The 23,229-nt window shown below is 35.0% G+C and overlaps 5 protein-coding genes across 8 annotated transcripts; 2 read left to right on the top strand and 3 right to left on the bottom strand.

Annotated features, from left to right (window-relative positions):
* The first annotated feature begins 406 nt into the window (after window positions 1-406).
* Window positions 407-7,761, top strand: LOC145214530 (hepatocyte growth factor-regulated tyrosine kinase substrate-like). Its single transcript, XM_080083078.1, has 21 exons — window positions 407-529; window positions 798-961; window positions 1,039-1,131; window positions 1,204-1,327; window positions 1,395-1,450; window positions 1,575-1,643; window positions 1,959-2,083; window positions 2,221-2,296; window positions 2,696-2,890; window positions 3,744-3,833; window positions 3,921-4,049; window positions 4,258-4,465; window positions 4,827-4,999; window positions 5,073-5,219; window positions 5,828-5,885; window positions 5,964-6,046; window positions 6,116-6,214; window positions 6,308-6,344; window positions 6,735-6,811; window positions 6,876-7,025; window positions 7,445-7,761. The coding sequence occupies exons 1-21, from the start codon at window positions 493-495 to the stop codon at window positions 7,508-7,510; spliced, it is 2,256 nt and encodes a 751-aa protein (XP_079939204.1). The 5' UTR covers window positions 407-492; the 3' UTR covers window positions 7,511-7,761.
* LOC145214533 (transcription factor IIIA-like) lies at window positions 7,171-12,212 on the bottom strand. Its single transcript, XM_080083084.1, has 8 exons — window positions 11,892-12,212; window positions 11,434-11,523; window positions 10,934-11,037; window positions 10,710-10,869; window positions 9,923-10,165; window positions 8,052-8,177; window positions 7,825-7,946; window positions 7,171-7,197 (listed from the first exon to the last, which is right to left on the bottom strand). The coding sequence occupies exons 1-7, from the start codon at window positions 11,982-11,984 to the stop codon at window positions 7,857-7,859; spliced, it is 906 nt and encodes a 301-aa protein (XP_079939210.1). The 5' UTR covers window positions 11,985-12,212; the 3' UTR covers window positions 7,171-7,197; window positions 7,825-7,856.
* A 60-nt stretch (window positions 12,213-12,272) lies between these two features.
* LOC145214532 (rac GTPase-activating protein 1-like) lies at window positions 12,273-18,306 on the bottom strand. 4 transcript variants are annotated; one of them, XM_080083079.1, is made up of 18 exons: window positions 18,060-18,306; window positions 17,904-17,998; window positions 17,724-17,831; window positions 17,547-17,650; window positions 17,291-17,471; window positions 17,163-17,216; window positions 16,794-16,868; window positions 16,568-16,706; window positions 16,430-16,500; window positions 15,982-16,047; window positions 15,774-15,917; window positions 15,475-15,663; window positions 15,289-15,402; window positions 14,705-14,902; window positions 14,286-14,436; window positions 14,145-14,180; window positions 13,300-13,396; window positions 12,273-12,803 (listed from the first exon to the last, which is right to left on the bottom strand). In XM_080083079.1, exons 1-18 carry the CDS (start codon window positions 18,304-18,306, stop codon window positions 12,746-12,748), a joined length of 2,127 nt encoding a protein of 708 aa, XP_079939205.1. In that variant the 3' UTR covers window positions 12,273-12,745. The 4 variants fall into 4 exon arrangements, with proteins under 4 accessions (XP_079939205.1, XP_079939206.1, XP_079939207.1 ...); XM_080083080.1 differs by lacking the exon at window positions 14,145-14,180; XM_080083081.1 differs by lacking the exon at window positions 16,794-16,868.
* Window positions 18,195-19,005, bottom strand: LOC145214534 (histone H3.3A). The gene has a single exon (XM_080083085.1). It carries the CDS (start codon window positions 18,925-18,927, stop codon window positions 18,517-18,519), a length of 411 nt encoding a protein of 136 aa, XP_079939211.1. The 5' UTR covers window positions 18,928-19,005; the 3' UTR covers window positions 18,195-18,516.
* Window positions 19,006-19,666: 661 nt separating this feature from the next.
* LOC145212676 (coiled-coil domain-containing protein 89-like) lies at window positions 19,667-23,219 on the top strand. The gene is made up of 8 exons (XM_080080895.1): window positions 19,667-19,867; window positions 20,254-20,388; window positions 20,621-20,718; window positions 21,085-21,209; window positions 21,293-21,435; window positions 21,769-21,927; window positions 22,141-22,284; window positions 22,818-23,219. Exons 1-8 carry the CDS (start codon window positions 19,808-19,810, stop codon window positions 22,968-22,970), a joined length of 1,017 nt encoding a protein of 338 aa, XP_079937021.1. The 5' UTR covers window positions 19,667-19,807; the 3' UTR covers window positions 22,971-23,219.
* Window positions 23,220-23,229: the final 10 nt, after the last annotated feature.

The raw sequence follows: 23,229 nt of genomic DNA, 5'->3' as shown, positions 1-23,229 counted from the left end.
GACCAACCATGCGTAAAAGTGAAGCGTGAAATTTTAATATTTGTAAAACCAGAAATTTTTGTTACAATTTCTTTGTTACAAAAAAAGGTAAAGTCGTATTCAGTTTTTTGACATTTTTTTAGCACAATTTTTTTGCAGCTAGAGACGTAAAATTAGTTTGTAGTGTTTGTTTCCTGTGTCTAGCGTTTAAAGGTTTGTGACGTCACCGTGCTTGGGGGACACACAGCAAATCATATGACATCAATTTGTACATAATGACAGTGTAGTTGTATTCTTGTATACTTCGTTTTGTTTGGTTTTATAGATTTGTAATGTGCTGTTGTGTGACTTTGTGATCATCATACTTAAGAAAAGTTTTAGCCAGTTTTCAATGTAAAATATTATAGATTTTTGACATATTAAACAAACAACTCTTTTTTTAGAAAAATAGTGTAACTGCTGCTTAACAGGTTTATTTATTGATTACTATTCTGTTTCTTTACACCAAACAAAATGTTTCGTTCAAAGAGCCAGTTTGAAAGAGTATTTGGTAAGTTGTTAAAAAACAATTTAATTTCAAATAAACAAGCATGCCTGCAGGAGGAAACATTTCAAAGATATATTACACTTTTTATTATACTATGTATTACAACCCAACAATTACTATTATACATATTTTACAAATTTGAATGAGGTACATAATTTTGTTGTTGTTAACAAAACTGTGTAACAAACAATCGAGTAAGTATAAAAACCATTCATTTTAGTCTATCTTTTGCAGTTAGTAAATATAACATGACTCTCCTAACATTTTTCAGAGAAAGCAACTAGCAACCTGTTGCTTGAACCAGACTTGGATTGTAACATGCAGTTATGTGACATGATCAGAGGTGGTGATACCAAGGCGCGAGAGGCTGCTGCCATCATGAAATCAAGAGTGCTCGAAGAAAAGAATCCACATGTGTTATTTTTTGCCTTGGATGTAAGCTCAAGCTAAATATATTAAAACGAATAGAAGTGAAATATGTTACATAACATTTGTTGCAATTTTTATTTAAGGTGTTGGATATTACAATGAAAAACTGTGGAGAGGCTATGCATACTGAAGTTTTGACTGAATCTTTTCTGGAACAAATTAAAGAACTGGTTAAGGTTAGAAAATACTTCACCAAAAGGGTGTTTTTAGACATATAGAAAAATAACATTGTGCTTTTGTTGTTTTAGTCATCTTCCAGCGAAAATGTAAAGAACAAACTTTTGGAAATGATTCAGTTGTGGGGGCTTGCTTTTAAAGATAAATCGGATTTTAAAGTCGCTACAAATTTGTATAACATAATGAAAGCTGAAGGCAAGTTTCTTTTTCACATATCACTAAGCGTTTAAAATTTATTTTCTTGAACTTGGTTACGTTTCAGGTTACAAGTTTCCATCAGCACCAAGCAATCCATCTGACATGTTCAAGTCAGAAACAGTATGTAATTTGTGTGTAAATCTTACAGAATTGTTTTTGATAATGTAATTCTTTAAACGAGGGTGTATCTGAGGGTGTACTAAACAGTAAATAGTTTGATGTTCACGTTCGTATACTTTTGCAGGCTCCTACCTGGAAAGATGGTAGAGAATGTCAGAAATGCAAGACAGAGTTTAGCTTGGTTCAAAGGAAGGTAAACATCTTAAATTAGGGTTTCTGTTCAATATTGTGAAACTTACAGTGAAATGTAGAGTTTTGGTAAACACTCGCAGTCAGTGGTTTTCAAACTGCGCATGCTTGAAGATAACCAAGTGCACCCCAAAACAATGAAAAGTTAATTTATAAGAAATGATTCTTTAAGTTTTTCATATTACCTATGGTGCTTACTCAAAATTGTGGTTATTCATTAGGTGCGCCCTTGAGCAAAATAGTTCGAGAAACACTGCTTTAAAGTCATGGTATGGTTTTAAGTTGACAGTTAGTTACCCTTTGTGTTTGTATTTTCTAGCACCACTGTCGTGCTTGTGGTGGTATCTTCTGTGACAGATGTTCAAGCAAGCAAGCGATTATTCCTAAGTATGGAATCGAGAAGGAAGTTCGAGTTTGTGATGCCTGCTTTGATAAGTTGGTCAGGTAAGAAAAAAAAATCCACTAAAAAGCCATCAGTTTTTAGGCAAAACCCATAACCTATCAAGCCTAATTCCATCAGCCTGTAATTCTACATCATTACACATTACTATACATTAAAATTCAAGCATTTTTGATTTTAGCACCGGTGGAAAGACTAAGTCTGACAGTGAACTTCCACTGGAGTATCTGAACAGTGATTTGGCAAAGCAAAGTCAGGTTAGTAAAAAAAGCATTATGTAGGGTTGCACAAAGCTTAAACACATATGCTTCTAAACTGATAAACTTCATTTAGGTGCAGTGTGAGCAAGTAATTTATAAAAAATAGGCAACACAAGCTTTAGCAATGAAGAAGATGATGTAATGAACAGTGAAAAATACTTCAGAAAACCATTTTGTTACTGTTAAAAACTTAAACTCAAAATCAAATAGTTTGGTGTAAGCCAATAGAAATTATCAAGTATGCCTTTCTTTATTTTTTTCCGATGACCAATACTTGGTCTTTTTCAAAATCATCAGTGAAATTGATTCTGTGTTGGGGTTGGTGTTAGCAAGTCATGTGTACATCAGAGACATAGGGTGTCTGACTGTTAATACTAACATGGCTGACCCACATAGGAGCCACCAAAACGAGATGACGCAGCCATTAAAGAAGAAGAGGAGCTTCAACTTGCTCTTGCTTTATCACTGGATGAGCAGGAAAATCGCAATCGCATCAGGCGTGAGCAGATTAACGATTCAGTTTACACGACTGTAAACAAACAATCTACTCCTACTGCCCCAGTTGCTTCAGCTCCTCAAGCACCAGTTGTTGTAAGTGGTGTATTAATGTAGGGACCAATCCCATCTTTTCACCATTTTGTCTTTTGTATGTGAAGATGATTGTGGTCTGTAATTTTGCAGAAATGTTCTGCCAACAGAAACTATCTTGGGTAGTCATAGGGAGCCTATTTAATTTTAGAGACAAATGTTTAACCCTGATAAGCATGGCAAATGGTGAATGTGGTTAAACATTACATAAGATGTGGAAAATATCAAAAGCAAATATATAAGAAAGCCACCTTTTCGGTTTAAATCAGGGGTGCCCAACCTTTTTTGACTCAAGATCGACTTTTTGAGGTAGTACAACTCTCGGGATCTACCATTCCAATACAAACTGACAATATAATGCAAGCCTACATGATTATTACCAAAGAATAACTTGCATTTTTCCGAGCCCTGTTTTACGTTATTATCGTGTTTTGGGTGTGACTTTTTACACTGCATTGAGCATCATTTCCAAAATTTAATGTCCAATGCTAATCTTTGGTATATAAAAAAGTACCAGCAAAAAGTAAGTAACTATTACTTCTGTGATGTAACAAAGCGCACAATGAGTATTTGTGATGTGAACTTATCAACAAATCCTAATGAATAATTTTCAAAACAAAGTCATCTATGTACAGCAAAATCGCATTACAAAAACTATTTGAAATAATTTTCTGCATCCCTCGCAATCGACTTGATATCAGTCCGAGATCGACCAGTCTAGCATGATCGACGGGTTGGGCACCCCTGGTTTAAATAGTTGTTGTGTTGAAACCTACTAATGTTGCCCAACAAGTTTGCAGCAAAACCTTAGTTTTATCATTGTTTTGTCATCAATTCTATCATTGTTTTAATATAGGATCCAGAGGAAGACCCAGACCTAGCTCGATATCTGAACCGCTCCTATTGGGACAAGAAGAAAGATGACATAAGCAAGCAAAATAAAAAAGTATTGAATCAGCTGTAGTACAGTGATTTGTGACCATAAAATTTTACTGTTGACTTGTACATAAAAAGATCTACTTTTTGTGTGCAGGACACATCACAAAAGGCAGCAAGCGGCAAAAGTAGTTCCAAAAAGGCTTCCAGCAAAGAACCGGTGGAGGAACAAAATACAGTGGAAAATGAAGAACCTGAAATGGAGAAATCACCAAGACAGCAAGAGGTACCTATAATAACTTGGAATTGTTGTTTAGTGCAGATGTGTGACGTATTTAAAAGGGTTACTACTTCCTATTTCTGGCAAATGTTGTGTATTTGATTTAACAGTGGGTGTAGAAATAATTTGCCCTAATATCCGTAATGCCCTTTTGTTGGCTATGCCTCACATTACAAGTGTAGTTTGTGTGTCATATACTTTTGTTTTTTGACAGAATTTGCAAGGTAGTGACATTCCTGAAAATGAGGAACTTCTTACCAATCTGAGAACCAGCGTGGAGATTTTTATGAATCGAATGAAATCTGATCAACTACGAGGAAGATCAATCGCTAATGACTCCACTGTTCAAACCTTGTTTCAAAGCATCAACAACACTCACCCAATGTTAATTCAATTCATGAATGAATTAGAGGAAAAACGATGTAAGGGATAAGCTGATTGTTGTCATGAATAATTTAGTTTGTTTAAATTTCAGTAGTTGCAATCTGCCCACAATGTTTACAACAAACTGTATGGTTTGGTTTGTTTTTAGCATATTTACTGACACTTGAACAAATTTGAAATATTTATTTATTACTAAAGCAATTTGGTTGTGTGATTTTTTTATCCACAGTAAAGTAGTTAATACTGCAAAACATTGACACTATTTAGTGGCCTAGTCCAGCTGAAGTTATTATGGTTTTATATCCTAAAAATATCATCATCAAATGCTTGTGAACTATGCAGTGTCATTTCCTTCTGTATCTAACACTTCATTTTGATTAATCTGTATTTATTGCCCAGTGCATCAGGAGGCATTGCAGGACAAGCTTGTTCAGCTGCGTGATGCCCGTGCGGCCTTGGATGCACTGAGAACTGAACATGCCGAAAAAATGAAGAGAGCAGCTGAAGAAGCTGAACGACAACGGCAGATTCAGATGGTGCAAAAACTTGAACTAATGAGACAGAAAAAGCAGGTACAGTATTTATTTGTTGGCATGTGACAGTATCATCAGTGGATGTCTTTAATGCTATTTTTGACTTGGATAGGAGTACTTGGCCTACCAAAGACAGCTTGCATTGCAACGAATGCAAGAACAAGAAATGGCAAGACAAGCTAGGCTTGAACAACAAAAGCAGTTCATCCAGCAAAGAGCCATGCAGCCAACAATGTTGATAGCAGGCTACAATACGCAGGTTGGTGCCAAATACCAATTACTGTAAACCACTGTTAATCCGGACCTGTTTGGACCAAAACAATTCTCCAGATTAGATGAAGATCTGGATTAACTGATGTCGATTAGTAGGGATGGGCCGAGCCGAGCCAGAACCCGAGTACTCGGTACCGAGCATCGCTGTTTTTGATGCTCGGTGCTCGGCCGAGCAGTTGCACAAACTGACCCGAGCGTTAAATTTGCATATTCATGCCTTGCTAACATATGTAACTAGTGTTCTAAAGGGTGTCTATGAACAAAAACGAATGATTTTTCAAATGCACTAGAATAGATGGTGGAAAAACGCGTACTTTATTGGCATGTACAGCTTAATAAAACACCGCCGGTGACATAAGAGACCTTGTAGAATGTAGAGCTAAACGTAGAAAGAGGATTTTCTGTGACGTCATAATGCACCGAACAGAACATTTATAGTTTTGGCACATCCCTATCGATTAGTTCAAGCCTTACCATTAAAAATGATTTTTTCCTTGAATTCGGTCCAAATTGGGCAGAGTTTCAGGTTAACAGAGGTTTACTGTACAGTATATATAAATTTCTCACTTCAAACATTTTGCTGTTGTTACACAGTATATGCAACAAGGACAACCTAACCCAGGGGAAGCTTTGCCTCCAGATGCTCAACAAGGTACTTCTGAATCTATCTAGTTGACAAAAATATCATTTCTGGTATTGTTAAATATTAAACCTTATATTGTTTATTAAGGAATGGTGAGCAACCAATACAACATGTATGGAGGCTACCCACAAAGTCCTAACAACCCTGGCATGCAATATTCACAAACTGCTGTAAGTAAATTGCTGTCCACACGTCAGGTATTTTTTAGCATCCCTCACCGTTCATCCATTGTTTTCTAGGCTCCTACTGGTCAGTATGCAGCTGGACAACCAAATCAGGGTTATGCTCCTCCTACAACATACAGCGGAAATTTTGATCCGAATGCCTACAACCAGCAGGTGATTTGTTGTACTACAACTTTCAACTTATCACTGGCATTTGTGTTGCTAAAGGTATTTTAATATAACATGGATATGTTTTTTTTTTCACAGACTATGGCAGGCCAACATGTGCAACAAGCCCCACAAGGTAATGAAAAAAAATCAAGTTTTGTAAAAATGTACCTGACCGTATTTACTCGATTGTAAGCTTATATCAATTTTTAGGTGCCGTTTGTGCGGCTTATATTTTAATTTTATGCTGAAATTATTTCTACACTCCAACATTTTAAATTATTTGGGATTCAAAACATGCATGCATGTACAGATTATACGTCGATATATGTTCTGTTGGGTACAGTTATCATTGTAACTAGAAAAATAGTCAGACCACATAACAACAGAGATGTATTAAGAAACAATCGTATCTAAAATTCCAGCGTGCGGCTTACAATCGAGGGCGGCTTTCATTATTTTTTTAACACCTCAACATGCGGCTTACAATAGAGTAAATACGGTACTTTATCTATTCTTTATTCAGATTCATACAACATGGGACAAATGAACCAAGCCTTGCCCAACACTGGTGCCCCAGCATCAGTAACTGTTCAACAGCAGGTACTATACATATTTGTAAGCCTAAAAATGCCACACCAACTCAACCTATTCCCCACAATTTCAGGTAGTAGCAACTGCTCCACCTCCTACACCCCAACCTGCCCAGGTACCACAGCAAATGACTGCCACCCATGGGGTTTATCAAGTACCACAACAACAGCAGCAGCCACCTCCGCCGCAACAACAACAATATTACCACCCTGGACAGCCTCAGGTATAAAACCTAAAGCATTGGCACGGGTCAAATGATAAATGACAGATAGAAGTGTGCAGTGTATCCTTTAAGTTTATGACAGACGCATCACAGGTCACCGCCAAGTATCTCTTTGTTTTTGTTTGTAATTATGATGACAAGAAACATCTTGTAATGTCTCATCTACTGGCGCCTGAAAAGAATAGATGAATTTCTAACTTATTTCACAGATTGAGCTGAACAATTTGGTAATTAGTCCTATAAGTTTATAACAGGATCTATTTTTGCACACAATAGGCACAAAAACATTTGACGCTCATGGCTGCTGGTCTGGTAATCTATCTTTGCAGGCCCACCACATCTGTTGCCAAATATCTAGCAAACGACTTTTTTTTTATGTAAACAACTTCAGAAACTTATGAATATAATTCTTTCTACAGGAGGCTCAACCAGATGCAGCAGCTCATCAACAGACTCCAGCCAATTTGCTTATCTCTTTTGACTAACCCTTGTGTTATTATTATGCTTGGTGATAATTATTGTACTTTTACTCGGTGTATATTATTTTTGACATCATAATCCTTTGGAATTTTTTTTTTCAGTCATCTGCCATTAACTGTTTCACTTCAGAATTTTGTTGTGGTAGTTAGGATGTTAAGTAACAAATTTAAAAGCTAGAAAATTCAGTGTTGAATGTATTTATGGGATTTATATTTGAATTGAAATATATCATGAATAAAATTGCACAATTATTCTGTTTTTGGTCAACATGAATCCATCATTTTTGTAACACTCTGAGGCAGACATAAAAACTACTCACATTTTCAACAAAAAATATTTATTGCACCAGCATTAAGAAAGAACAGAAAGTAGTTTTTGATTTGGATCCAAACCAGTAATACGGGATACCAGTCCAACTTTTTTCCTCCCCACTGGTATTCTCTGCATTAAAAATATGTTGTAAGCTCAAAATGTAACATCACTTAATAGAACAGCTTGTAACTGATGCCACAAAGGTGTTTTATTGGAACAAGAAAATCTACAAACCTTTTTGGGTGGGACATATCCATCCTGATGAATACGCATGTGCTTCTTAAGACTGTGCTTGTAAGCGAAGGATTTTCCACAATTTTCATGAACACATTTAAATTTCAACTGTTTTAAATGAACTACCTGAAACACAAATTTTTTAATTAGTATCTACCAGTCAGACTGGATACAATTTGGTAGCTTAAATCAAAAGTCACTAGACCCGTGGTTCTCCAAGCGGTGTGCCTGGGCGCATCAATGCATCGTTTTATGGTGAAATAAGTTTAAATCAACTAATGTTACTGAAAAAACAAAAATTATAGTAACTAGAAGAGTGGCTTTCTGATATACTTCCATTTTATATATTCTATACGATATTTACCAATTAACTATACACATCATTTGATCTACACATATGATTGTTTTTGTAAACAAAAACTGATGGGTCCCCACACGCGCGTTTGTGCGGATTTACAGTAAACAAATGTTGCGGTGATTTTTACATTGTTAAGGACAAAAAGCATTAACCCAACAATAAAAAAAATGTTTGTATTCTTTTTGCACTATTATTGTCATGTAATTACAAAATTAAAAAAAACGTAACAAAGACTTAAATCTAATCTCTTGCTTTGACCCAGATATAGTCCTCCAAGGTCGGGTTTTGAACACAATTTTTTTTAGAAAGCTGTAACAGTTGTGTTACAGACACTTTAAATTAAAAAGCAATTTGCTACAAGTGTATACATAACAAATTGTTTTTCATTTAACTTTGTTTCGCAAAACGAGTACCATTGACCAGTAGTAACCTCTCAGGGTGCACACGCCAAACGACCGTTTGACCTTTTGACACCGTTTTCAATAGCACGCCGTCATTCGTGTTCAACAATACGGTTAAGCCTAATTTATACATGCCTTGAGTATTGACTCCTAAATTGATTGTCAAAAAAACGCTACGTTATGAAGAAAGTTCTGAGCTGTGTTTGTAATACCTACTAGTTGACCTTAAGTAACCCGTGATCATGCGGCAGCCAACCTGACAACGAGCATTTAAAAAAACATTTATTTGGCAAAACTCAAGTTAATTTTTTCATCTTAACTTTTATTAACAAAGTTTTTCTTGACATATACAAAACCGAAGCACGGTTATTAGGTTTAAATCACGTCATAGGTGTAAAACCTTCGCCAAAACCGAAAATGTGAGTGACCACTTAATAAAACGACATAGCATTGCTGTGCAAAACAGCTGATTTCTAATCACTGAAACGACGTCTCGTAAACCGTCTGTCCGACGTCAAGCTGAGCCCTCCCGCTATCGTAAACCAGTGAGTTACTCTCTTGGTACTTCTGCCTACAGTGCCTTTCTTGACCAAACGAGCGTTAGACACATTTATGTTTCGGGGGCCTGTGGGTGAACCTCTGGGTCATACGGGGTCAAAATTCACATGGACCATCTTTAGACCAATATCTGTAATGTGTGTAAATTTGAAAAAGTGTGAACCATTCTTTCTTGACCAAAACGTGGGAACAATAGCCGCGCTAAAAATTTCACGTTTTGGGGGCTGTGGGTGAACCGTGGGATCAAACGGGGTCAAAATTTACATGGACCATCTTTAGACCAATATCTTAAATGTATGTAAATTTGAAAAAGTTTGAACCATTCTTTCTTGACCAAAACGTGGGAACAAATCTGCGTTAGAAAGAAAAAAAGAAAAAAGAAAAAAAAAAAAAGAAAAAAAAAAAAAGAAAAAAAGAAAAAAAAAATATAGACAAAAACAATATGTGTCCCCTTCAGGGAAGGGGACCCATAATAAACAGAATGTGCAACCTTAAACATAAATGAAACTTTTCATTGTTAAACATTTTCAAAGGCATGTTTTAAATATTCTTACCCTGACATGTGCTTTCAAATTATGCTTCTTGACAAAAGTCCTATCACACTGTCGACATTTAAAAACTTGTCTTTCCTCGCTATGGACGCTTTTGTGTTCTTTCAGCCGACATGCCATGTAAAAAACTTTGTCACAATCCGAACACTTGTACTCCCTGGGATGGTTGATTGCAATGTGACTTCTCAATTCAGTCCAGGTTGACATACTTTTGGTACATTGGGAACACTTGTAACCATTATGTACCTGAATGAAAAAAGGGTAAAAAATGTACAAAAGGTCCATATTGTTTATGCCAACACTCAGTGGAGAATACAAGGGGTTCATAGTAACGTCACCAGACATCTGGAATTCAGGCATAAAATCTGTGTCCAGAAATTATTTAGCTTCCAATAGAGCACAAGTTCTCAAAGTGGCCAAAATTGCTTTCCTGGGGCGATTTAAACAAGAGAAATACCTCATCATGTTAAATACCTGAAACCAACTGCTTGGTTTCTTTTTCATTTCGGGAAAACATAGATGTTTAAATCAGTTTATATTTACTGTTGTCCATGCAGTTCTTTATGTGGCGCCAGTTTAGTATTAAGAAAGTAATAATTAAAATGTCAGGAATTATGGTCACTCAAATATAGTTGAAAAGGTAATCCTAAAAAAATTATAATGAGGCATTCAAAACAAGGTTTTTGAACACTAAATTGGGAAACAATTCTAGTGTCAAATATCTGCAAAGCAATTAGGGATGTTTTATTGTAAGCATTCATGCTAACAGTAAAATGTTTAGCAATCTCACCTTCATGTGTCTATTTCTATGTGTTTGTGTCAAAAATGATCTTTCACACGTTGAACAACTAAAAGGAGGTATACCAGTGTGGACATATGAATGCTGAGTCAGCAAATGATGTTTTGCAAATGATGCCTCGCATCCTTCCACAGAACATTGATATGGCTTTCTGCACCAGGATAAAGATGTACTATGGCTGTACACTGCTTACAAATAAATAACACCACATTTACTTTTTCTTTGTGAGGTTGTTTTGTTCATGAATGTGCTGCTTGTGCTTTTTGTATGCTGATAAGCTTGAAAATTGCTTGTCACAATCTGCTTCTTCACATTGTATCTGAATTACAAAAGAAATATTAAACAATTCAAACAATGATAAAGATGTATCCTGAAACATTGTTACACAAACATTGATGCTTAGTTTGTTACAGCATCAATTTAAGCCCAATTTAAAATTTAAAAAGCACACCCCAATACCTTATGTTCACTGATACTTTGGGCATTAAAGCAATCACAGCTAAGTACCATTAGACCAGTGGTGGGATTCAGCCGGTTCGCACCGGTTCTATAGAACCGTCTCACGAAATTTTATGAGATCAGCGAACCGGTCAGAATTACTGATTAATGTCAATGGACTTTTTGTGACATAACCAGTAACCACCTAAAAACGTGACTTTTGTGATAGAACCGGGTGACAAAAAAGTTGAATCCCACCACTGCATTAGACCCTTACCAAACTGTTATCTTCATGTGTAGCAATGTGACGTTTTAGAATTTCTGAATCTGCATAAACCTTTCCACAGATTTTGCACACATCTGACCACTAGAAAAAATGGACACTGTTTACTGCATTTATTTGTGACAAAAAGTTTTGTAGTGCTTTTATAAATTGCAAAGTCCAGCCGGGATCATTTAATTTCTATTTTTGCAAATAACTGATTATTGAATTTGTATGGTTAATCTCAAACCACACATCCGCATGTTTTTAACAAACAAATCAATTCTTTTCTGTTTTACAATACATTTTGAATGCAAAGCTATCTAAAATTGTAAAATGTAGGGTCGTTTTTGTAAAAAAAAATGCAGAAATAATTTTAAAAAAAGTCCTAAAGGCATATTTTTAAATTCTCTTGCATAATTATTACTCTGTCTGGTATCAACACATTATACAATATATTTAAAGTTCAATACCTCTGCTTTATCTACGTGGTTTCTTGCATAGTGAAGCTTGAGATGTCGCTTGGTTTTAAACTTTTTGTTGCACACTTCACAGGATATTTGCATGGCCGAGAATATTCGACGAAACAGAAAAGAACATTTCTTACCATTCACTTTGTATTTTGATTTAGCCCCATAAGAATGGCATACACGTGAAATTCGCTGAACCGTGACAAATAAATATTGCAGAGGCGTTTTCACAAATTGTTAAAAATATCGTAGGCTTTTTTCCTTCTGTACTTAATTGTCCGTACATAGTCTAGAAATATTTCTGTTCATTATAAAATTCTTTTAACTTTTGTTTCTGTCTGACATGATAGTTTTGAGAAAAAAGCACGACTTTTGAACCGAGAACGCAATAAACTTGTTTTATTGTTGGCCTTTGATAAACCGCACAGTATTGACACTGTACAAGCAGCAACGCTAAAAGAAAATACATCGAAATAGTATACAGTTAAATCAGAAACACAGAACTTCGCCCTTTTGCTTCTACTATGTCAAAACTTCATCTGAGAGCTGTGGACCCGACCAAAGTTGCTTTAAAAAGTAAATTTGCAATCAATAATACGAGTTTTCCCATTCGTACAAGCAGCTATTATGCGATTTACATTTTTGCTGAAACAAAGCACAAAATGTTCAAATAGAAACACTGATAGTCGGGTTTAACATGCAGAAAAGTTATTGCTAATATGCAAGCTACGTTCTCGCGTATAATTGCAGGCCCTTACAAAAGTCGAGTGATGCACATCGGCAGTGCAGGCTAAATATTAGTGAAAGATTCGTGGATACAAAAATACATAGGCAATTGACTTTCCAGCAGTCTGTCTTCAGTGTAGACTGGGTGATGCAAAATACGACGTTTCCTTCCGTTTTCCCCTGCCAAAGCTACAAACGAAACAAGAAAACACCGCGATTAGTGGGTCATGCATGTTATAAGAGGTAGAGCAGGAAAGTCATGCAATTAGGCAAGTCATTTTTTACACAATGGGACCGAAAAGTTTGGTCATAGGTGAACGTTTTGTATGAGTTCGTTTTGTGGTGCTTGACGCTTTTCTGAGTTAAAAACAAAAACGTTTTTGATCTGTTACGTCTTGGACAATTAGAATGCCTATATTTCAAAGAAATGTCTTTAATTTTGGCTTCCTTTTCTATTTTGTCTCATTTACAAATGCATATTTTTACTCACCCTACATTTTAAGGAACAAATCTTATTCAAAACATGAAGCAAGGCATTTTAAAGCAATATCACTGCTCAATGAAGTAGCTGACTTATCTTACTGTGAAGGTTTAACATTTTTTCACTTCAATCATTTGACATTGTAATTAAAAGAATAAGCTTGTTAAATCGATGTTGAAAAAACAGGGAGCATAATTAACTTACGGAGTTCCACCCAAATACTTCTTTGCTCTTTCAGCCAGAGAACTGCTTGAAGGAGTTTTTCTTGGTGATCCAAGTGGACCTAGTAAACTTTCTGGTGCTGGATTAAAAATAAAACAATTTTAGGGATAACATCTTGGTAGGAAGTCGAGCATTGCACAACTTATTGAGCTAGATTTAATACAACGCAGTAGTCAGTTTAAATGTTAGCTGTCATGCTTATCCACAAATACAACATACATATTTGTTAGCAATGGGTATTTAGATTAACAATGCAACATGCAAAGATGACCACAAACAGCCAATTTAATATTTCAGCTGTCATCTGCAGTTTTTTGGTTAGTATTTGGCAGTTGTTTTGCCCCTGTTTACAAACTCACTACTAGGTTTTCATGTTTAACCCCCAACTTTTATTGTTGCTATTCACAAGGCTGGAGTCAGGGACATTTTTAGGCGATTACGAGTAATGGTTAATTAAAACTGCCTGACTGTGGATCTTTTATTTATTTGGATTATTGAAAAATAAAAAAAACATTTAAAAATTAAACATTTAAACCCTGTTTATATTTTTTTATCAGATATTTAACCTATTATTATTATTGACTAATTCTTTTAAGCAGTATGCCAAAAGACCCTATCAAATCAATCGTATTTGAATAGAAAAATTGTATGTTATAACCAACAAGCAGGAGTCAGAAATTTAAAATTGATAGGAGTTGGAGCTTCAGACTATTTTCCTTGCCCTGGTTAATACTATTTCATGCAGTAGTATTACAATGACCATGCAATATGTTTTTAGACGATCACAGAATGTTTGCAATTGTACTGACACAACAAGTGACATCTACCTTTCATAGAAGATTTAATTCTTAATTCGTCACTTTCTGTATTAATTGGATAAAATCAAAAGATCAGTAAAGAAAAAAGTAAATAAAGCTTTGCAAAAAATATTATTTGAAACGAAAAATTCCAAGCGCGTTAAAAAATACCTTTGTAGGTTTCTGGGGTGTTTGTAACATTTCTGTTTTTGCGTGGGGTCTCCACTGTATCCATCATTGATTTCTCTAATGATTTGGCATAAAAGTCGGCAGGCAGCAACAAAAGTTTTGTTAGAACCTTTTCTTGATCAATAGCTGCATTCTAAGAAAAATAAATTTGAAATAACTCAATCATTGACCCAAAATTTTGTTTGGTTTTGTTTTTGAAACACATCTTAACTTTGTTTTATAATAATAAATTTCAGAAAGCTGTATTTCAGACCCAAATACGACTAAAATAGAAATAATGCACATATATAAGCGTGCAACAGATTTTTTAGATGTATTTGGGTTAGGCCCCAAAAAGGAGACCACTGCTTTAAACTATTATACTTGCTTGAAACCCTAAGTTTTGTAAATCTTGATCTCACCTGCAAATCAGCCATAGCCGGTTCAGGAGAACTGTACCCAACAACAGACGGGCCGATAGCTTTGGCAACAGCTTCAACTGACATACGAGTTTCTTTAGTCTCTGCAACTCGTTGAAAGTGAAGAATCAAAAACATGAGTGTGTCCCGATTTGCAGGTGGAAGTTCATTTAAGATTTGATACATAGAAGAATCGTCATCCTATAACACAGCAGAAGAAAAAATATGTGCAAAGCCCAGTAAATTGTATTTGTTTTGTGAGATGTTTCAAAGTTAAGTGTTGTCAATGAGTTCTTTCCAATTCCGTCGGTTCTAGCATCATTGAATTTGTACCGCAAGTGATATGGCATTCACTGCATGTTTAATTTGGTCTACGTATTGCTGTCTTGCCTTGCTCTCTTGCCATGGGGTCATCCATGTAGGCACAAATATCTCAAAGTTTCAGGGTGTCAGTTGTGTCCATAATGTTTTAGGCATTGTTTTTCTACACTACTAATGACTTGCTGTGGTATATTTAGTTCTTTTCCATTATTGCAAATATTACATAAATTTTGCCTAACACCAGTAAATTTTATGAAGTTTCATACCTGCAATGCTGCTTCTATAAACCTTGGACGCAGTTCAAATGTCACAATGGGCTGTTTTAGAGTAACCCTCAAGAAATCTTTTACAAGGGAGCAAAGGGCATGGATGTCATTCACCTAAAGGAAATTTGTACATAATTGAATTTAAACAGTTTACTTGATTGAGCTAAGTGAAATTAATACACCTACCTCCTGTAGTTTGGGTATAGATCTACCCTTGAATTTTTCTCTAAGCTCCTTGACCACCCGCAGCATACCTGGCACACGATACAAACCTACTTCACTTAAGCCACGTCGCTCAATCTCCTGTACTGTGTGATATATAATTGGTGGAATCTTTGGCGATTCATCTGAGGCAAGATAGTCCTCAATTGTGTTCTGGAAAAAAATGATTGTCAAAAAAAGAGTAGAGACAACTTGTTTTTGAGCAGTATAAACATTTTAGGTGTAAAAATTGCGAACAAAAGGGTAGAAAAGATTTGACATGCTTTTTCGCCGTTTGTAGATGAAGGTGAGCCAGGAGATGGTTCACATGGAAAAGATTTTATATCATCTTCGCATTCAGGGTGAGCCACAAGTCGACATTCCACACACTTAACAGCCTTTTTTCCAAACTGAATGCGCTTTCCACACTGCAAGAAACATATTGTTGATTGCTGGTGTTTATGTAGCACAAAACAATAAAAAGTACAGTACTGGTTTGCAAGTTTCTTTGGTGATCACACAAGGCTTTGTTTGAAGATTGTGCTTTCTTCCTGTTTTCTGTAAATAATATTAATATTTTTAAGGCAGATTCATTGTTATGCTTTTACTGCATGGTTACCTAAGACCCAACCAAGCATCCCAAATATACAGGAACACTATTGGTTTAGAATGAGATCTGGTATAAGTAATCATAGCACACGAGGCTCATTAAAGGTGTGATACCAAAACAAGCCGTGAGATGGTGAGATGCAACCCACAACAGGAGTCTTTCTGGAAGTTGTGTTCTACCAACTGAGCTACATAAGACCCAGCGGTAAATCAGCCAAAAGTCGCCTCACAAACAATGTTTGCCTACCTCGTATGCTGCACATGTCAGTTTCGTAGTAGGTGTTTATGATGTGACTTACGTTTTAGAGACACACAAATATGTTCTACATACCTTTGGTTGCACTGGAGCACTTGGCCAGAATGTTTCTACTTCACTGCTTTGTGTCTCTGATTCAGATGCAGCTAAAGATATTGCAAAGTAGTAAGATAATAGATTTTGCTTGTCATGTTTTTGGGCAAATAAACTTACTTGCACTCTTTCTGCGGTGTTCTCTGGAGGGCCTACGCCTTCCCTGGTGGGGATTAGGCCTGCTAAAACTCTTTTCTAACTTTTCAATGCACATAGTAGCTGGACCATCAACAGTACAGCGCAGTGATTCGTTTGCACCCTGAGGACCAACATAAGCATATTTTATTATTTGGGTTGGTTATTATTATATGATACATGCATTTTTAGAAGGAAAGGGGTTACATACCAACACAAAGCTTTGGTCATTGTCAAGAGCATTGTGGTAACTATCACTGTGAGCAGCAGCACTTCTTGGTGCAGGCTATGAAGACAACATGCATTAAATATTTGCCAAAGACATGCATCGTATTTTCAAGAAGCAAAAAAGAAACATTATGAGCATGTTTGAACTTGTTTTTACTGTCTTTTTAATAATGTTTGCATTAAATGTAAAAGCACATGCATTAAAACCAGTATTGGCAACAAAAAAGTACGAAAACAACATGTAGCATTTTGCAAAATTTAGTGCTAAAAGATGCTAATACAACTTTAATATACATTTAAGCAAATTCCATGCATTAAAGCGCAACTTTATAGGTACATGCACAAAACTTACAGCATCACTTCTGAACCTCTTTGGCATTGTTTCGTCATCGTTCTCAAAAGCACGCTGTCAAAAAACAGAATTATTTATCATACCGTAATAATGGAAAGCCACATCTACAAAAAAAACTTGTTACTCACTCTTGCTGCCATTCTGCCTCTTTTCCACTTTTTTCCATTTCTTAACAAGGAGCCATCTAAGTCATCTTCAGTCACATCAAATGAAATATCAGAATAATCAGACAACATTGAGCCTGTCTCATCAATTGGGTCAAGTTTTCTATACGCTCCTTTCATACCACTTCGAGGAGACTGAAAACGACTGCAGAAAACCACAAAGTGTGAAAAAAAGAGGAAGATCTGGGATATGTTTAAAAAAACGATAAAATCGGTATACCTTGCATTTAGAAAGTCTAGCTTTCTTTGTTGTTCTTCACTAAGTGTTGCAGTAGAAGATGAATCTGACAGCAACAGCTCACGAACCAGCATGATTTGGTGGTCCTGGGAGTAACAAATCATAACACCTTCATGAGTAAAATGAAATACACAAATAAAAGTCGAAATAAAATCTTACCAAGTCATCTCTATCCAGCTCAGCTTTTTGTCGTCCCTGCATTTCCACTTCAATTTGTCGTCTGGCATGTTTGAGTTTAATGAAAAGTGCATTCTTCTCAGCTTCACTCTGTGTGAAACATTATGATAAGATGTGATATATAACAAAGGTAGGTTATACACCAAAGATTTGTATGCATACTTTTGTAAGTCTTTCCTGTAACTCCATGCATCTCTGTTCTGCTACCTGCCACTTCTGACGACATTGTTCAAAATGTCTGGCAAATTGAAGGAACTCTAAAATACAACAAATTAAAAGAAACATACGTAACAAAAAAACTTGCTCAACAAGCAATACCTTTCTCACAGCTTCCTTCAACTAGGGTGCTGTAAGCTCGGACAATTTCATCAAATTGATTCACCAATGACAGCTTACAAAAAGCTTTGTCAGAAACAGACTTTATCGGCATTTTATCCCTACAGTTTCCTAACACTAAAACATTGTGAAAGAAAAATACAAGTGAGTTACCGAGTTGAAAAGATATTGTACAACATAGATCTGAACGAAAGTGAAAGCACAAAAAGTGGAATTTGTTTTCAAACATGGTATCTTGTGCTTATTCAAAAAGTGTAGAAATGAAACAATAAAATATAATGAAATGAGGTAACTAGTACTAATATCCAAGTAATGAAGCATCAATCCGGGGGTTCCACACCCTTAAATGTTCATTAAATCTAAATGTATTCAAAGTTGCAGTCTCTGCACACTAATAATGAGTATGTACATGTGAGATAAAATTAGTTCGAGAGTCAAATTATGCCCTTTCCCCTCGTATTCTTCTGGCAAGCTGGATATCTTTTGGCATGATGGTCACCCTCTTGGCATGGATAGCACACAAGTTGGTGTCTTCAAACAATCCAACAAGGTACGCTTCACTGGCTTCTTGCAATGCTCCAATAGCAGCACTTTGAAATCTCAAATCCGTCTTGAAATCTTGAGCAATTTCTCGGACCAAACGTTGAAATGGAAGTTTTCGAATCAACAATTCCGTCGATTTTTGGTATCTTCTGATTTCACGGAGAGCAACAGTACCAGGACGGTATCTATGTGGTTTCTTCACACCTCCAGTAGATGGTGCACTTTTTCTGGCTGCTTTAGTAGCAAGTTGCTTTCGAGGTGCCTTTCCACCAGTAGATTTTCTTGCTGTTTGCTTTGTTCTTGCCATTTTGATGATAAAACAGTTGTTAAAATGTTAACACTAGCAGGTAAATAAAACTGAAAAATAACAGGTAAAGTTTAACATAAAATCCCAATTATTCCAATAACAACACCACACGTCCGTTTAACATTTAAGAATTTAGCAAAGAAAACAGTTATCATCGGTTTCGATTCGCTTTTAACACAACAATATAATTTAGGCTTAGTTTGTAGTTTGTACTTAACCGTAATTATTTAATCAATAACTTAAAAAATGCAATAAAAGTCATAATATTTTGCATTCGATTCAACTACAACGCGAAAAAACAGACAATAAAATCGTGTAACGGTACCCCACCGGCATTTTTCGCTTTTTTTCTGATGGCACTTACTGTAACTCCAGCTGCGCACCTTCTTTCAAAATTAGATTTGATTTGACCGCGCTTCTTTGTGACGTAATGAAAAGCATATTTTCACACTGTCTGGTGTAATTAAAACCTTAAAAAATTATTTTTTAATATTGCAGACTGTGTCATGCAATGCAAGCAATCAGATTAAAATACATGAATTGCTTTCATTATTTTATTTTTTTAAGTTGTGCTGTTTTTATTGCATTGAAAACAATCATAATGACACGAAACCCTGAAATAAAACTATAAAATAGTAATAGAGGTTCTTATTTTGTAATAAAACTTGAACCATTTATCGACAAAAATACTTCACAACGGTATTTTTGTCCTGCATTTAGTGATTTGTATCATTTGAATAAAAATGCGTTTCGCTTGACCTACTTTAAATTAGTCACGCTTCAGCAACTCCGTTGCCACAAACGCCACAATTTTTTTGATTTGGCTAAGCGATCAACATTTTATTGTGAAAAGAAGTTTGTGAAGTAAGGTTTTGTGCAAATGGCATCACCAACAAGAAAACCAGAAGATCTTCGTAAAATTGTTGACAGTCATCAAACGGTATTTTTAACGGTTTGGATTTGTTTCTTCAGTTGATCATTCATATTTCGATAATCTCAATCTCAAACTCAAACCCCTTATGAAACTTGGTCAGGGATAAATCTTGTGCTAGAAAACTAATTAAAACACCGAAAAAATAGATGTAAAATGAACCAATAAAAAAATTGCACAAAGTAGATGTGGGTTTTATTTTTTAACAATTCAAGCCTTTTGTTTTCTCCATCATTGTATGCATCTGTTGTTTTGCAATTTCTATAAGTAAAGATGGAGAATTACCGACTTCAGTTAACCATTCTTTAGTTATTTGTAGTTTTCTTATGTTTTTTTATGGGTAAAAATGACACTCAAGATATTAATTTTGTTTTCGTATGTAAACTGCTGTATAGGTTGGAGATTCAACAACAAGTCACAAAGCTGAATATAACAATGAAACTGCAATGCTTCGGTCTCGTATTGATGAACAAGGTCAACTGATCTGTATTTTGAAACAACGTGCAGATGAACATTTAAATCGAAACAAGGTACAGTGTCTTAAAATGTTTAAAACTCTGTTTAATGTTTTTATGTTTCACAATAACATTCAAAAGCTGAACACCTGTTTTTCACATTTGTTTCCACATTTAAAATCAAAACATTTTTGCAGTATTTTTTATTCAATATTTGATGTACAACATTTAATATTTCATGTACAACATATTTTTACAGGTAAACAATTATAACTAAAATTTAAAAAAAATGTTCTACACTTTACAGACACTTGAAGGAATAAACAGAGAACTTGAGTTACTACATAATCAAGCCAGAGATGAGTGCAAAGATCTGAAAAAGTCTTGTATTATGTTGGAGAAAAGGTATAAGGGTACTAATTATTTATACCAGTAAAAACACTTCAATCACACTATGTGCCAAACTATTAAGTTTCCATGTTGTGGTGACAACGTGTACCTAATGTTGTTCTCGAGAAACGTTTGTGCACAACCAAAGTCTTAAAACAATGTTAAATTAATATTTTTAGGTATTTACAGTTATAGAAGGGTATCAGTACTATGGCAACCTAGGAACAGGGTTGTAGACCTTTGATCATCAAAAGTTAAACATTTTGTAATATCCAAAAGAATAAACCATTATATAATAATTACCATGGTTTTCCATGCAATTTCTGTTGTGACTTTTCAAGACTATCAAGAGTTACACCATTACTTTACTTGTACCTTCAGGTTTAATGAGTTAGCAGAAAACCATGAAGAAATGATCAAGATCAAAGACACATACAAATCAAGGAATGTGCAACTTGAAAAAGAAAACAAATGCTTGCGGGAAGATAATAAAAATCTGTTTTCCTGTAAGCATTCTGTTTTCACCTTGTTCTTTGACGAAAAAAATGCAGTTGTTTTTTCTTCACAAAACAACATTTCTTTTCTTAAGGTGCAATTGAAGAAAGAGATACAGAGATTTTAAAACTTTTGGGAAAACTGAAAGAATGTAATGAACATGTTCAACTTTTACAAAAATCAGAGGTTGCCTTGAAAAAAGAATTGGATGATGTGAAAAAGACATATTGTTCAAAAGTATGTCAAATTTGCACGCACCTTTGCAGATCAATCATAAAATTTAGTTTGTTGTTTTGTTCTATTTTATTTTCACTTACATGAAACTGTTTCTAAATCAATTTATCAATCTTGAAAGGTTTACCCTAGGAAAAACTGCCACGTACCAAGCATTGATATGTTAGATGCTCAGTTGAGCATAAGTAGTGATTTTCAAGGCTTAACTAAAACCTACTAAACATAACATAATAATAAGGAAAAATTTAAACAAGACCCATATTGCAACTGAAGAACATTATATGCAGTACTAATTTTGTACACAAATGTACCTTTGTCAGTTGTCACATTTTACAGATTAGAAAATTGGAATCCGATTTGGAAGACAAGCAACTACATTTGAAATTGCTAATTAAAGAGATGGATGAAATCAAAAAATGCAATCAAAACAAAGATATTCAGGAAAATGAAACTATTACTAATCTTAGAAAAGATAAGGAATCTTTAATACAACAGGTTTGTTTATGTTTACACATATTAAATTGTGTTATGATAAGAATTAACAAAAAGTTTCTCCTAAAAACTAATGTTATCTGTAACTAACTAATTTTTGTGGTCAAACCAAGTGCATACTGTCATTTTATCATGTATTGCTGTTTTTAGGTAAATGAAGGCACTGTAACCGTGTTTAAGGCCTAAACTATTTTGTTACAACTATTTTAATTTTAGGTAATGCAAAGAGGAAAGCTTGTGCAAGAACGTCAGTCAGAAAATGAGGCATTACAATCACAAGTTGATAAACTCGACGAGCAAATCCAACACATTCAAGAAGAGTTTTCCAGAAAACAACATCTTGTTGACATGAATGCAAGGGTAAGAACTTGAAAAAACAAACACTGAGAACATGATCTAATGACATTCAAACAATAGTTGTGAGCCAAATCGGGTTAGATTCGAGCCTAACTTTACGATTAGCCCCATTCCAGTCATAATTTTCATTGACAAATTGTGGGCCTGTAGTTATGGTTCAGATCCGCTTAATACTCTTTAGTCATCTGAGTGGATGCAAATCAAATGAGGGTTGTATTTTGAGTTTGGGTGAGCACAAAGCTTGGCCCAATATGTACTATCAAAACACAATTTATTTATATTGGATTGGATTGCAAGGTTTTTCATTTTTTAAACTTCACTGCTTTGGTCTTGTAACAATGTTTGGGCACGTATTGAAACTTGCCAATTACATGTTTTTTATTTGTAACTTATGTTATTTAACAGTAAACTTTTTTAAAGGGTTAGTAAAACCTGTGACATGCCTACTTGTTTAGCTTAGATCAGCTTACCCAAATTTGCCATAAAAAGGTTTTAAAACTGTTTTCATTTCACACTGCATTCTCTGTCATTTTTAGGTAAAAAAGCTTCAAATTGATAAAGATGATGCCGTAACTGAGTTGGAACAACTACATAGGGAGTTTCAGGCTTACAAACTTCACACAAACAACCTTTTGTCCAAGGAAAGGGACCTTAACGCAAAGCTAAGGAACAACTTGTTTGCCTCATAAAAAATTTACCTGTAATTTTAAACTACTAAATAAACATGCTGTGCTTGAAACCAAGACATCACTGTGTACTATTTTACCTGTTTTTGTGCATTAATCCACTGCCATTGAATATAGGCAACCAATACCTGTTTGCAATGTACCAATATGTATTTAAAATTAAAATACTGTACCACTTTATTATTGCTGATTGTTCAATTTTTCATTACCAATTTACATGGATATGCCAATACAATATTTTGTTGAATTAGATTTATACTTT

The sequence above is a fragment of the Phallusia mammillata genome, chromosome 2 (assembly GCF_965637545.1).
Source record: "Phallusia mammillata chromosome 2, kaPhaMamm4.hap1.1, whole genome shotgun sequence".
Classification (NCBI taxonomy): domain Eukaryota; kingdom Metazoa; phylum Chordata; class Ascidiacea; order Phlebobranchia; family Ascidiidae; genus Phallusia; species Phallusia mammillata.
This window is presented reverse-complemented; position numbering and strand designations above follow the sequence as displayed.